The following is a 13,966-nucleotide window of genomic DNA, read 5'->3' as shown; positions in this document are numbered from 1 at the left end:
AGTGCTCACATCTTCAAACAGGCACAGGAAGCAGAGAAAGCCAGACTGGAAGTGGGAAGGCTATATACTCTCAAAGCCCACCCCTGGTAATGTGCTTCCTTCAGCATGGCCACACCTCCTAAAGGTTCCATAACCTCTCCAAATAGCACCATGAACTGGGTACCAAGTGTCCAAATACGTGGAGCCTGTGGGGACACTCATTCAAACCACCACAGTGAGTGCATAGCCATGCCCACTTCCAGTCTGTTGCTTTCTGCCTCTGTGTCTGCTTTAAGATGTGAGAGCTCAGCTCTGCTTCCACAGCCTCCTGCCATGCCTCCCTGCTGTGATGGACTCTTCTCCCTCTGGAACCATAAGCAAAATAAACTCTTCTATAAATTTCCTTGGTCATGGCGTTTTATCACCGCAACAGAAAAGTAACTAATGCAGTTACATTGGGCTTTTTAGAAAAAAAAATTATATAAGCCATCAGAACTGCTTGTTATCTTGTGTTTTTTTGGATTTGATTTTTATATACTTTGAAAAGAAACAAATACTCGTCAAGTATATGCCAAGACATTTTTCAGAATCCATTTATGCTTACTGTAACTACTCGAATAAGTTGACCTCTGGCCTGTTGCATAGAGTTTCTTGTTCCATTATCACAGAAGCTGCCAGTTGCTTCCTATAATCTGTTTTCTAGCATATTACTTGCCTTTGTCTTAAAATATATAGTGCTAATTCACCTATTTTTTTAATAACTTTATACATGATGGCTAATATACTATTTGCAACTCATCCTCTACCAGTCTAGTTGCTACCATGCGAGTTTCTTGGACATGTTTCATTTACTCTGATATCACAGTATTCCATCTTCTGGAATGTTCTCTACTTCATTACTCTGAAACCAAAGCCTTAGATTCTCTGACTCCCTGGGTACTTACAGATAGCAGAGACCCACTCTGTCTGCTTGGATCTAGAATCAATAGGTGCAGCAGAAAGAGAATCAGCTGAAGATTCTTTTAATTGCAAGTACAAAAACAGCTTGATCAATAAAGAAAACTCATTATTTTGCTTTTCAGGAGGGTGATTCAGGAGTTGGTTACCTGAAGTGATTCAGCAATGTCCTTGGGGTTTAAGGTCTTTCTGCCTCTGTAGTCTAATGCAGTCAGGTTTGAGTTCTTGCAGTTGTCAGTTTGGTTGTACTACTACCGTGCAGTACCCTTTCATATGGTAATAATCAAAGTCCAAAACAGAGGAAAGAGGCATATCTCACCCCTACCTTTTGGTATAAGAATAAGGAAGTGTTCTACAGGCTTCTGTTGTGTGGCTTTCCTTAGAAAGACATGAACAAAATGTCCATTTACCTCAGATACGGCACCAACAAAACTGACCAAAGTCTAGTGACCCAGTAAGTTTCCTGGGGTTATTTACAAGAGCATGTGTGACTCAGAGGCAACTCATCACCAAAAATGCATGGGTGACAATTCATAAAGGCTACATCCCTGGAGTTCCATGCCCAATTTGAAGGCAGCGCCACTGAGGAGTCTTCCCGGTAATGTGTATAACCTCAGGGAAGGCCTTTGAGTCTTGTAACTTTCTGAGCTTCCTGTCTTATAAGTTTCATTGGCTTCTTGAGTCTTAGGAGCCTCCCTGTTCTCTGTAGGAAGGAATGTTTCAGCTTGGAGGAAAGAGCTATGGAGCATTTTCCAACAGACTTCCTTATGTCTCATTGTTTCCAGGAAAATGTCTAGAGGCTGAGAAAGGGGGTTGGCAGGGCAGGGGTCGGGGGAGATTACCAGATCATTACTCAGTGCAGGGCTGGATTTGGCTGTCTACTGTTTTAACTCTTTGTACAATAAAATTATTTTGATTCATTAATTACTTATGGGTTCATTTAGAGGTAATAATTTTATTGTTAATTTGCTTTGATTTTAGTCATTTGGTCTTATCACCTGGTATTCCTGGTAGTTTTTGAGTAAATACTAAATAATATATGCAATTTATTGGTCATATTGGGATATATTGGATGATATTGTCTTTTCTACATTTGGAAGTTACACAGAAGGCAGATCACCTTGATCCAGTCAGGGACTGAGCTGAAGATAGAGTTCAGGCTCCTGGAGGCTTGGTCTCTTTCTGGTTTCTACTGTCTGCTTTCTCTTCCTCTTTTCCTTTTTCCTCCTGCCTTATTTTCATTTCTGTTGCTGGTACAAAATACCCTGACAAAAGCAACTTCCGGCAGAAAGGGTTTAGTTCTGCTCATAATTCCAGATTATCATCTATAATAGTTAAAGGAGCTGGCCACACCCCAAACATAATTGTGAGCAGAAAGCAAATAATATGTGCATGCCAGTGCTCAGCTCAAGTCTTCTTTTCATTCCTCTAGGGTCCAGCCCATGAAATGGTGCCACCCACATTCAGGATGGGTCTTCCCACATCAATTAACTGAATTAAGAAAATCCCTCACAGGCATGCATGCAGCCCAACCTAATCTAAACAATCCCTCATCAAGTCTCCCACCTCAAGTGATTCTGTTAAGGGAAACGGGCACCAGACCGGCCTCGCACAGAGAAAGCACCAAGAGGTGCACCTGGAAACATCAGAAAGAGTTTATTCTTGCTGGCAGACTTGAGTGGTGTTTCCTCATGCAAAACTCAAACCCTGAGCCTGGTTTCTTTACGGCTTTTACATCCCGGAGCAGGTGGTACTCTGGGCTCATTCTTGGTGTTGTACAGTCTGTGAGTTGGGAAAAAGTGTGTGATGTGCGGCCATCAGACAATCCTGCAGGCTCCAGCTGTTCATTCTTCCTGCCCCAACCTCCGGTGACTGATACTATTTTACCATCTACATTATTTTGCCTTTTCCTGGGTGGTGTATTGTTGGAGTCATACTTCTCTGCATGGGTTCTTTCACTTAGTAAGTATGTATTTAGGGTCCCATCCAAGTCCTTTCATGGCTTGACAACTCATTTCTTTTTTGACACTGAATAACATTCCATTGTTGGGTGTACCAGTTGATTTAACCATTCACTTACTGAAGGATGTTTTGTTTGCTTCCAATTTTTAGCAATCGTGAACAAAGCTGGTATAAACATGAAGGGTTTTGTATGAATCCCAGTATTTAACTCCACTGAGTAAATAGCAAGACATATAATTTAATCCAGTTTAATAGTCACATTTCCCCCCTAGAAGTTCTATTTGGTAGTTTCTTTAATCAGCACCATCTTTTAAATTTATTTATTATTTTATTTATTATTTTTATTTTTTGTGTATGCATGTATTGCCTGCATGTAGGTGAGTGCACCGTGTCGTTCAATGACCGTGGATGAAAGAAGAGGTTGTTGGATCTCTTGGAACTGGAGTTAAAGACGGTTGTTAGCTGCCATGTGGGTGCTGGGATTCAAACCCCGGTCTTCTGCAAGATCAGCCAGTGTTCTTAACTGCTAAGCCATCTCTCCAGCCCCCCCCATTAAAAAAAATTTATGGAGCTTTTGTAGATTTCATACAACAGTTCTTAATCAAATTTATACTCCTTCCCCATCCATGCTTCCCCTACTGCCCCGCCAGACCTCATGTATTCTGCCATACATGTTAAATGCTATTCAGTCAAGCATTTGTACCCAGGTGTTTTTTTGGTGCAGATTCGTCACTAGAGTCTATTCAGCCTATCTAGAGATTCTAAGTAAGGTCTACTCTCCCTTACCCTTCAGTAATCAATCTCCAGTAGTTCCCAGACTAGGACTGGCCCGCCTCCCATTTATGTCTCACACTACTCTGGGCCCTTGCCTGAGTTGTCATGGGTCCTGCAGCACCATCTAAAAGATGGTGTTTTCTGTTTCATGGTTTCTATTATTTCCTTTATGATTTTAATAATTAAAATTATTTTATAGTTCTAATCCTATTTGATTGCCTGAAATACTCAGGGGTCTAATATCATTGTGTATTTATCTGATGATTCTTAGTTTCTATTTGTTTCTGCCAGATACCCAAAGAGGGTACTAGCACCTGAACATTAATTTTTAATCTGTTGACTCAGGGTCTTGAGACCATACAGCTTTTGCATATACAGATCCTGAATTGGGGTGAGTATTGTCCTTCACTTGAACGATAGGTTTCCTTGCCCTTTTTTTTTTTTTTAAACTCACAAGAGAATGTTTCCTAGGCCATCCCTTCGCTGGCTATGTGGAGCTTATGAGGGTTTCTGACTTTATGGAAGTGTACTGGTACCACCTTTTCCTGTTACATGGGCTTTGGGTCCTTGCTTTTGTTTTGGTGTGGCCATTACACATAGCCTGTAACTTTTCCAAACCAACACAGTCTGAAGGTCAGCTGAGGCATTGGCACCTGCTGCCCATTCTGATTTTCAGTTTCTTTTCATATAATCCATGGGGGATCTGCTTTCTCACGAGCTTGGTCACTGAGTGTATCTGGGAAGATCTTTGTATACTTTGTTTAGCAGTTTTAGGATCTTTCTCTTTAGGAAAAGGTTTTCGTCTTGTCTGGTTCTCTAAACTTCAAAAATAAAAGTCTTAACTGACATAGTATATATTGCTGTCTTATAGCAAAACTCAGTAAGTCTATCAAACATCATTTTCAGTATTATTTTTATAAATATTTAAAATAGAAACATTTTGATATCAGATTATAAAGCTTTATGATAATTTGCCTGTCACTTGAGGGTATGGTTATTGGATGTAATACCATGCAAACCATGCTACAAAACAGTGTATAGCCTGGACTACATAGAAAGTTCCAGACCAACCTGAGCTATGAGACCTTCTCTCACTCCTACCCAAGCAAGCAAACAAATAGAAAACAAAGCAAGACAAAGCAAACAAAACCTTACAATGTAATATGACCTATTGAAATAGTTTTAAAAAACCCTACATGTTCCCCTCTCTTTAAAACCATCGTTTACTGTATTAGTTCCTTTTATGTTGATGTAATTAAAAACAATGACCAAAGACAACTTGAAGAAAGATTTATTTTGGCCTGCAGTTTCAGAGGGAGAGGCCCTCATGGTAGGGAGGCATGGCAGCAAAAGGCAGGCATGGCGGCAGGAGCCAAAAGCTGGGAGCTCACATCTTCTACAGCAAACCCAAGCAGAGAGAGCAGACTGGAAGTGTTGTTGTCCTCGTGCCCCCCACCCCCCGTGGGTGACATACTTCCTCCAGTAAGGCCACACCCGCTAAACCTTCCCAAACAGTGCTACCAACTAGGGACAGTGTTCAAATGTGTGGTTTCTCATTCAAACCATCACATTTTCAAACTCTTATTTCCTCAGAGAATCTAGAAAATGCTTATGGTTTTGCAGCTTTTAAACAAAGAAAGATGCATCTTTGGAAGTGCATATTTATTTATGATTCCCTTCACACATAATCTTACTATTTCAAATTAGGTTTAATTTTTTTATATTTTGTATGAAGTTTTCTATCATTTTTTTCTTTTTGTAGGCGAATACTCCATCGAGACTTGAAATCAAAGAATATATTTCTGAAAAATAATCTACTTAAAATTGGTAAGATTTTAAGAAAAAAAATACATATCCCAAAACCATGGGCAGATGTTATCTAATCAAGTTAAAGTACACAGTACAAGGTAGTGTTAAAATAATCCAGCACCAGGTTTCTTTCAATTACTCAAAGTTTTGTTCTTAGCTGGGTGAGACTGACAAAACCCAGTTAACTTGTTTGTGATTACTTGCTATAGACTGAGATATAAAACATTGGTTATATGGTTGGTTGATTTAAAGGTGCTTTTGTTTCTGCTCTTTTTTAAGTGCTTTGCAAGAGGTTGGCTCGTTTCACTGGCTTCGTTAGTTGCTATAGATGCTTCACTTGTTTTATCTCAAACAATAATTGCTGATATAATGACTTTATTAATGTTTAACTCTTTGGGACTGTATTGAGCATCACATAGAGCGTTCTTAGGGAAGGGAGAGATAATCTCAGGTCATAGAATACACTCTCTTGGTTCAAAGTTGTCTTTCTCTTATAAAACTCAAGCTACTTAACCACTATTATATAATTTAAAACATCAATTTTCTTTTCTTTTAAAATGATATGAAATATTGCATAAGATAATCAAATTAAATTATTTCATTTGTTAATTTCCAATGATGTTTTTGTTGCTTCAAATTATTTACACAAATAAATTGCAATTTCAAGGGGATTTTGGAGTTTCTCGACTTCTAATGGGATCCTGTGAGCTGGCGACAACTTTAACTGGAACTCCGCTTTATATGAGTCCTGAGGCTCTGAAGCACCAAGGCTGTGACACAAAGTCTGACATCTGGTGAGTGGTTGGCAGCCAGTCCCCGGGATTCTTTACCTGCTGCCCCAGAGCTTTGTGTGTTTTGTTTTGAAGTTCATCTGCTTCCTACGTCCGCTCACTTTATCCCTTTTGACATTTGAATCATTTTGTGGACAGAAGGAAGAAAAAAAGAGGGTGTTGGATTTAGAACTTGTTATATTCCATTAAATTCATTTCAGAAATTCTCTTTATTCATAAATGAATCAGTTGGTTTGGATTTTGTAGTTCCTGAACCACAGGGGAAAGTTCTTAATGTAGCAGAGGCATTAAATTTTGATGTGCCTCAGCTAGCCTATTAAATAAAGCATTTGTAACCCTAAATACTGTGCTTTTTTTTTTAAGGCCAACTTCCAGGTCTGTGGGGGAATATGCTGCTTTTCTGTAACTTCCCTTTTTTGTTACTTTTAAGAATTTTACTTAAGATACTGGCTTTATGGATAACCTACATTTACAATTTCCTGGGTTTTCAGTGATAGATACAATCTGTGGTATTTCACGTTTTGTAGCTCTTCGACTAGTTTAAAATATTTGTTTATTTTTTACGTGTATGAGTGTATTGCCTGCATGTATGTAAGTGCACACAATGCCTGTGGAGGTCAGAAGAGGACTCTAGATCCCCTGGAACTAGAATTTAGGACTATTGTTAGCTATCATGTGGATACTGGGAACTGAACCTGGGTCCTCTGCAAGCACAGCCAGTGCTCTTAACCACTGAGCCATCTCTCCAGCCCCTTGAATCAGTTTAGCTCTCACTGTAGAAGCCAGGTGGGAAATTGCCTCAGTATGTCCTGCTGTAAGTAGTAGATTCTATTCTGGGAATATTTCTTTCCTTTGAAAGGAACTCATATAATTTTCAGTGTGTTAAGGATTGAAAGGACAATCTAGTTGAGAGCCTGTTAATTAAGTAAATAATTATTGTATGCAAATCAGTGTTAGTTTTCAAAGATGAGCAATGTGAGAGATATGCCCACTTTATTCTTCTAAAGATGATGGAGTAGAAAATGACATTTTGTCTTGTTCGGGAAACGTGAGCCAGTGCAGGGGATGTGGCTGAGGGTTCTTCTAAGGTGGTTATTTCTGTTCTTATTTTTGTGCTTCCTGAGGGGAGGGAGGCTGTCTTGTCCCTCTAGTTCATTCTTATGATTATTCATTTCTAGATTCTTCATTGAACTAGTTAATTTCTGTCCTAGATAGAGGTCCTTTCGAATTCACCTATAATTTCCTTAATTCTTTCCCATGGTAACTCCTCCTGCCAAACTAAAAAAGAAAACCCAAACTAAATATAGAAAAAAACTACAGAGGAATGTTAGCAGGAACAGCTTTCTTTAAATTGTTTTACTGAGCATTGACCTCTTGCCCAGCACTGTGCGATAATCCCCTAGGGCATAAAAGCAATAATGCTTGCCTCTTGTTTTTGTGAGAAATCGTGCTCATTTGGGGGTTCCTTTGTCCAGCTTGAAGACATCAGTGGTGGAGTTTGGAATGAATTTTAGTTACCAGATTCCCTCTTTCTTTACACTTAATTGTAAACATTATTAGTGTAGATTTTAAAATAGATTCAAATCCATAATGTCTCCATGATTTACCATATGCTGTTTTAGAAGTTATTGCACCATGCCATTTGACTGAGAGTAGATTAATCTAGGAAGCCTACTGTTTAAGTTTGGGGAATGGCATGTAGCAATATGCCAGATTCCTTTAGAAAAGGTGTCTGTACCCACTCGTCACATCAGATGGGTGACTCTAGGAAACTGAGGCAACAAAACCCTCAGAAGGAAACATAGCCAAGCTTTGTTTCATTTGTGTCTTGCTGCTTCCTTCCTTACAAATTGTTCCTAATGTTACATGGAAATTATAGGACTATCAGACAGTATTCCTGAAGTGTGTTGTGCTTCCAAAAATATTGACACATACAAAATACAAACCAAAAAGCTCCTAAATATCAAAATCCAGAAGGATTTGAGTATCTGTCCAAGGTTTGTATCAGCTCTTCTACAGTGATCATGAATTGCTCAGCACGTACAAGGCAAGGGTGCATCATCACCTTGACCATGAATAACCTCTTTATTATGAATTTAGTAATTACCTTGCTTGTATCTAAATCAAAACAGGCTTATCTAGTAATGAAATTCCAACTGCCAAACCTAGAGTAGCAAGAACAGCAGAGAACGATTAATTATAGTGGCAGATATAAAAGTGTGACAAGTAATCTTAAAGAGACACTCTTAGAAAAATGAGACTGAAGGGTAGTCCTGATGTTCTTACCTGAGCTCCCTCCTCATTGTCAACAATATTAAACTATGGAAGCTCTGAGCCTCTGACATCACCATATTTTGGTTCATCCAATATGTTCTGGTATCTGAAAGCATCATAAGACTCCTGGAGTCAGGAATCCAATCTATATTGATTTGTGTGCTCAAGATTAACAAGTTTCAGGTCTCAGTATGGGCTCTACAACTAATGAATGAATAAACTATCATTTTTCTCAACTATAAAAAAAATGGTTTTGCTCAGCTTCCTTAAAGTCTTATCAATTATCAGTTTAGGCTTTAAGATTTAAGGTCTTCTATTTTTCATTAAAAAATCATGACTTTATGGGGCTGGAGAGATGGCTCAGCAGTTAAGAGCACTGACTGCTCTTGCAGAGGACCCAGGTTTGATTCCCAGCACCCATATGGTGGCCACGAACCATCCTTAACTCCAGTTCCAGGGAGAAGCCCTCTTCTGACCTCCATGGCATTGCATGACAGGAGTGCACTCACATACATGCAGGCAATACACTTAATACACATAAAATAAAAAATAATAAATACAATTTTAAAACAATCATGACTAAAAGTAAAAATTTGAGGAAGAACTAATCTTTAAGGGAGTGACTCTAGATAGACTACCTTTACCCCAATGGATGAATATACACTGAAGGACATCAGGGGATGCTAACTTGACTTGATAGGCCTTAGCATAAAAGACAGAACGCATGAAATCCAGTGGGGAGGATATGGGAGGGTGCCAATGGCAAAGGAGGTATAAAGAGATTAAGATATTGTATATGAGATAACACAAAAATTCAATAGAAAAAATTTTAAAGTAAAAATTTCAGAGTAAAGATTGCTAATGTTATTAAAATGTGACCTAAACAGTAGAATAACCTAAAACCGACAAGTGCTACAAAATCTTTGGTGTTCTGAAAACATTATATAGAACTATATGTATGTATATTGTTTACAGTGCTTATGTTTTTATATTGTTTATATGGAAAAGATTGTCATATAAATAAATGATCATATTAATTAAAATTGCCCCCCCCAAAAGAGACTAAAGGAGGATGAGAGCCTGTCTCTGCATCTTAGTGGGCAGCATCTCTTCATTGTGGAATATCTTCTTGGGGCTGGAAACACATATGAATAATTTACAGTTGTTTTCCTTTAGCACAAATAGTGTGCATACTATATCTATAATGCTTAAAAAGAACCCCTGTTAGTGTTTGCCCATATGTAACCTTATCTTCCTTCTGCAATCTGTTAGGCCTATTGGCCTCTATTGTTAATAGCATTGAAGTACAGGAAGTCTCTCTCAAAAGGCAATAATTAGGTTCCAAAGTTGATAAATAGTTATTTGGAAAGTTAGAATAATTAGGTTCACTGAGGATACTGTTTTGAATACAGCTAAATTGTACAAACAATTGATAAATAATGCTTTCTCAATAGAGGAAATATAAATTAGTTGGATTCCTCCAGATTTTAAAAAAAATTTTATTATTTTTATTATGTGTATGCATGTATTGCTTGCATGTAGGTAAGTGCACCCATGTCGTGCATTGCCCACGGAGATCAGATTTAAAAAATATTATTATTTTTATTTTATGTGTATGCATGTATTTCCTGCATGTAGGTAAATGCACCCATGTCGTGCATTGCCCACGGAGATCAGAAGAGGCTGTCAGATCCCCTGGGACTGGAGTTATGGACAGTTGTTAGCTGCCATGTGGGTGCTGAGATTCGAACCCAGGTCTTCTGTAAGAACAACCAGTGTTCTTAACGCTGAGCCATCTCTTTAGCCCCCCTCCACTGATTTTTTTTAAACTGATTTAAACTATGAATAGTTAGGATGTATTTTTCATAGGAGAAACAAAGGACGTTGGTTTTGGAATGATGGTACTGCAATTAAACAGAAATAAGTAATGTCTTATTGCTGGTCTTATTTCTCTTATTAGGAGTCAACTAAACCCCTTTGATCTGGGGTCTTATATTTATTGGATGATTTAAATGGAGGTATTGGTGGTGGGAATCACAAGAGCATCAGAGTGAGTTAGAAAGCTCTTAGGCCTTTTCTCAGGGTTCCAAGTTAGACTGGGTTGGGGACGCTAGTTGTGGTGCATTTTGTCCCCAGTTGGTGACACTGGGGAGGTTTTAGGGGATGTGGCTTTGCTGGAAGAAGAACATCCCTGGAGGCAGGCTTTGAGAGTCCTTAAGCCTTGCCAGATGCCAGTTGCTCTCTGCTTCCTGTCCCTGCTTAAAGATGTGGTCACTTGTCTTTCTGCTCTGGTCACCTCTGCCTCTGGCCACCATGCCCCTCTTCCATTATGGACTCTAATCCCTCTGGAATCGTAAACTAAATAAACTCTTCCTTCTGTAAGTTGCCTTGGTCATAGTATTCTATCACAGCAACAGAAATATAATGAATGCAGAAGTTGTTACCAGGAGTAGGCTGTTGCAGTGAAAAATCTGACCATGTAGGTTTTGGGAGAAATATGGAAGACTTTGGAAATTTGAACTAGAAAAACTATTGAATGCTGTAAAGCAGAGCTTAACAGGCTGCTATAGGAGGAGCCTGGAAGGAAGTAATGCTGAGAGCAAAGTAGTTCCAGATAAGGACTTAAGTAGCAATTGGGATATTTTGGGAAAGCATTTGGGAAAGCATCTGGACACAGCCTAAGAGCTTGCCTGAGGCCAAGTTGAAAAGTAATGGAACTAATTTCTTTGGCAGAGGAAATTCCAAGACAGTGTAACATAGAAATGGTGTGTGACTATTAATGGTGACTGTTATGCAGATCTACAGTGAAAAAGAACAAGTGGGACAAAAATAACTGAAGAACGTACAGTTTGGATTGAAAAAAAGCGAGCACTAGGAAGATTAATGATGGAGCCAAGGTGTGGGCTGAAGGAGAGGCTCTCTTGGATTAGATTAGTACCATTAAGGAGATGCTACAGGTTTGCACTTAAACAATGGAGAGTAACTTCAGGGTAAGACCATACTCAACTAAGCCCACAACTTGTGAAAGGAAAATGCTAGAGGGGTTTTCTGCTCCTAGAAAACCATAGCATAAAAAAGCTGCTAATGTGGATGAAGCAGGCCAGGGTCCCCTAGGCCCGCAGCCAGACTTGGTAGTGTCATTTACTAGGTGCTGGCTTTATAGGCATAAAAGATGCAAGACTGAAGGGGTCATTGTTTTTTCCTCTGTGGTTCCAGAGAGCCACAGAGACCAGACAGCATACAGCAGGAGCATCCCTGCACAAAGACAAAGAAGGCCCTGACAGGTCAAGAGGCCCTGAAGCTGTGAAGATGAGGCCGGGTTGCCAGTGGAGATGCCAAGACTTTGGAGATGCTAGAGCTGTGAGACATCTGCTAAGTAGAGCTGCATACAGGGAGTGCTGAGAGAGAGAGAGAGAGAGAGAGAGAGAGAGAGAGAGGTTGTACACAGCAAAGCTGGAGGGGCTGAGCCATCTAAGCCCTTTAGAAGTAAAGTCCTAGTAGTTAAACATGGAGCTACTGGATTTGGTGTTTCCCCTAATAGTTTTTGGTCTTGTTTTGGTCCGGTATTTACTCAGTATGCTCCCATACCTCCCTTTTGGAATGAGAATGTGCATTGGGTTCCATTGTATGTTGCAAGTATGTAATTTGTCTTTTGATTTTGAAGGGGCATACAGTTAGGAGAGTGCCTTGAGTTTCAGAAGAGTCTTTGGACTTTTGAATAGCACTGAGACTAGTAAAGACTATAGGGATTTTTGAAGGTGGACTAAATGCATTTTGCATTTTATATGGTCATGAACCTATGGGGGCCAGGAAATGGAATGTGGTGGTTTGAATGAGAATGTCCCTCCCCCATAGGCTTCAAGTATTTAGACATTTTGTTCCTAGTTAGTGGTACTGTTTTGGAAGGTTTTAGGAGGTGTGGCCACTGGATGCCAGCTTTGAGAGTTCTTAAGCCTTACCAGATTTACAGTCTCTCTCTGCTTCCTTTGCCTGTTTGAAGATGTGGTCACTCAGCTTTCTGCTCCAGCCACCTCTGCCTCCATGCCTCCCCTGCCGTTATGGACTCTAATCCCTCTGGAATCATAAACCAAATAAACTATCTCTTTTCTAAGTTGCCTTAGTCATGTTGTCTTATCACAGCAACAGAAACCAACTAATACATTAGTGGAGTCCAGGCCATGCCTAATAATGGACTCAGGCTTTAGTGTTCTCAAACAGGCAAGGCTTAGCTATAGGTAGAACAAAGCAGAGAGGGACAAGCAGCTTTCTGGCCTGCCTGGTCTGAGGCAGTGTCCTCACTGGAGAACATTTGCAGGGCCCACAGGGAAAGGCAAGTAGGAGGGAACAGCTTATTTTCTTGTGAAGGATATAAGACAGGCAGAAATACAAGCTAAATTAGCAGCTGTTCTATCTATACCTAAAATGGCACCTGCTAGTAGCTGACAGCCCCTAGTTTTTTGAGCTGTTGGTGCAGGAAGCTCTAGGACAAAGGAGCCCATTTCTCTCAGCTGCCCTTGGCCTGAGAAGTTCTTAAACAGGTCTGAAAGCAAGATCTTGGGCTGGGTATGCCTTCCAGGGAGCAGACACTGGTGTGACGACTTTTCAGCCAACAGAAGCCAAGGCAGAAACCTTATGGTCAAGTACAGTAGACGGAGCACTCTTGTACTTTTGCAGTGGTTAGAATGAAATGATTGGTACAGCGTCTGCAGACAACGCCAATGTCACCTCACGCTGTGCAGTGCTGGTGTCACCTCATGCTGCGCAGTGCCAGTGTCACCTCACACTGCGCAGTGCTAGTGTCACCTCTTGCTCTCACGCTGCAGTGATGCCAGTGTCGCCTCATACTGTGCAATGTCAGTGTCGCCCCATGCACTTTACCAAATATAGCTGTCTCCTCCATCCCAATATCCTAACTTTTGATTTAACAAAAAGGAATGTTGTTCTACATCAACAAAGATATAACTACATATCACTTGAATATTTGATTAGCGTTCTGTGTTTGGATACAGTTCATTCCACTAAGGCTTTACCTATCGTCTTACTGCTCTTTTTGTTGTTTTATTTTGTTTTTTTGAGACAGGGTCTCCCTGTCCTGCTTGGGGATTGAACTCAAGGCCTTATGCATGGCAGGCAAGTGCTCTACCACTGAGCTAAATCTCTAGCTCTTGTATTTTCACATTTTTACTATGACATATCTTGGAGTGAATTTTCATTTGTAGTTGAGCTTTGGGGATCTATAATGGCTGTATTTCATCAAGTTCAGTGAGTTTTCACCCATAACTCCTAGAATGCTTTGCTTTCTTTCTTTCCTGCCTGCTGTCTTATTTCATGCTGCTGAGCTTGATGATGCTCACATTTTTCAGAGTCTCTGTTCATTTTTCTCTAATGACTTCTCAGTTTGTTCTTTAGGTCGCATAATT

The 13,966-nt window shown here is 39.9% G+C and overlaps 1 protein-coding gene across 1 annotated transcript in view; it reads left to right on the top strand.

Moving 5' to 3' along the window:
- The window catches only part of Nek11 (NIMA related kinase 11), a 331,808-nt gene that overhangs the window by 100,087 nt on the left and 217,755 nt on the right, over nt 1-13,966 (top strand). The window contains 2 exon segments of the mRNA XM_029559675.1: nt 5,435-5,499; nt 6,149-6,275. Coding sequence (XP_029415535.1) covers nt 5,435-5,499; nt 6,149-6,275 — 192 coding nt within the window.

The sequence above is a fragment of the Nannospalax galili genome, unplaced genomic scaffold (assembly GCF_000622305.1).
Source record: "Nannospalax galili isolate Female #2095 unplaced genomic scaffold, S.galili_v1.0 scaffold369, whole genome shotgun sequence".
Classification (NCBI taxonomy): domain Eukaryota; kingdom Metazoa; phylum Chordata; class Mammalia; order Rodentia; family Spalacidae; genus Nannospalax; species Nannospalax galili.
Note: the sequence above shows the minus strand (reverse complement) of the source record. Positions and strands in the feature narration are given on the sequence as shown.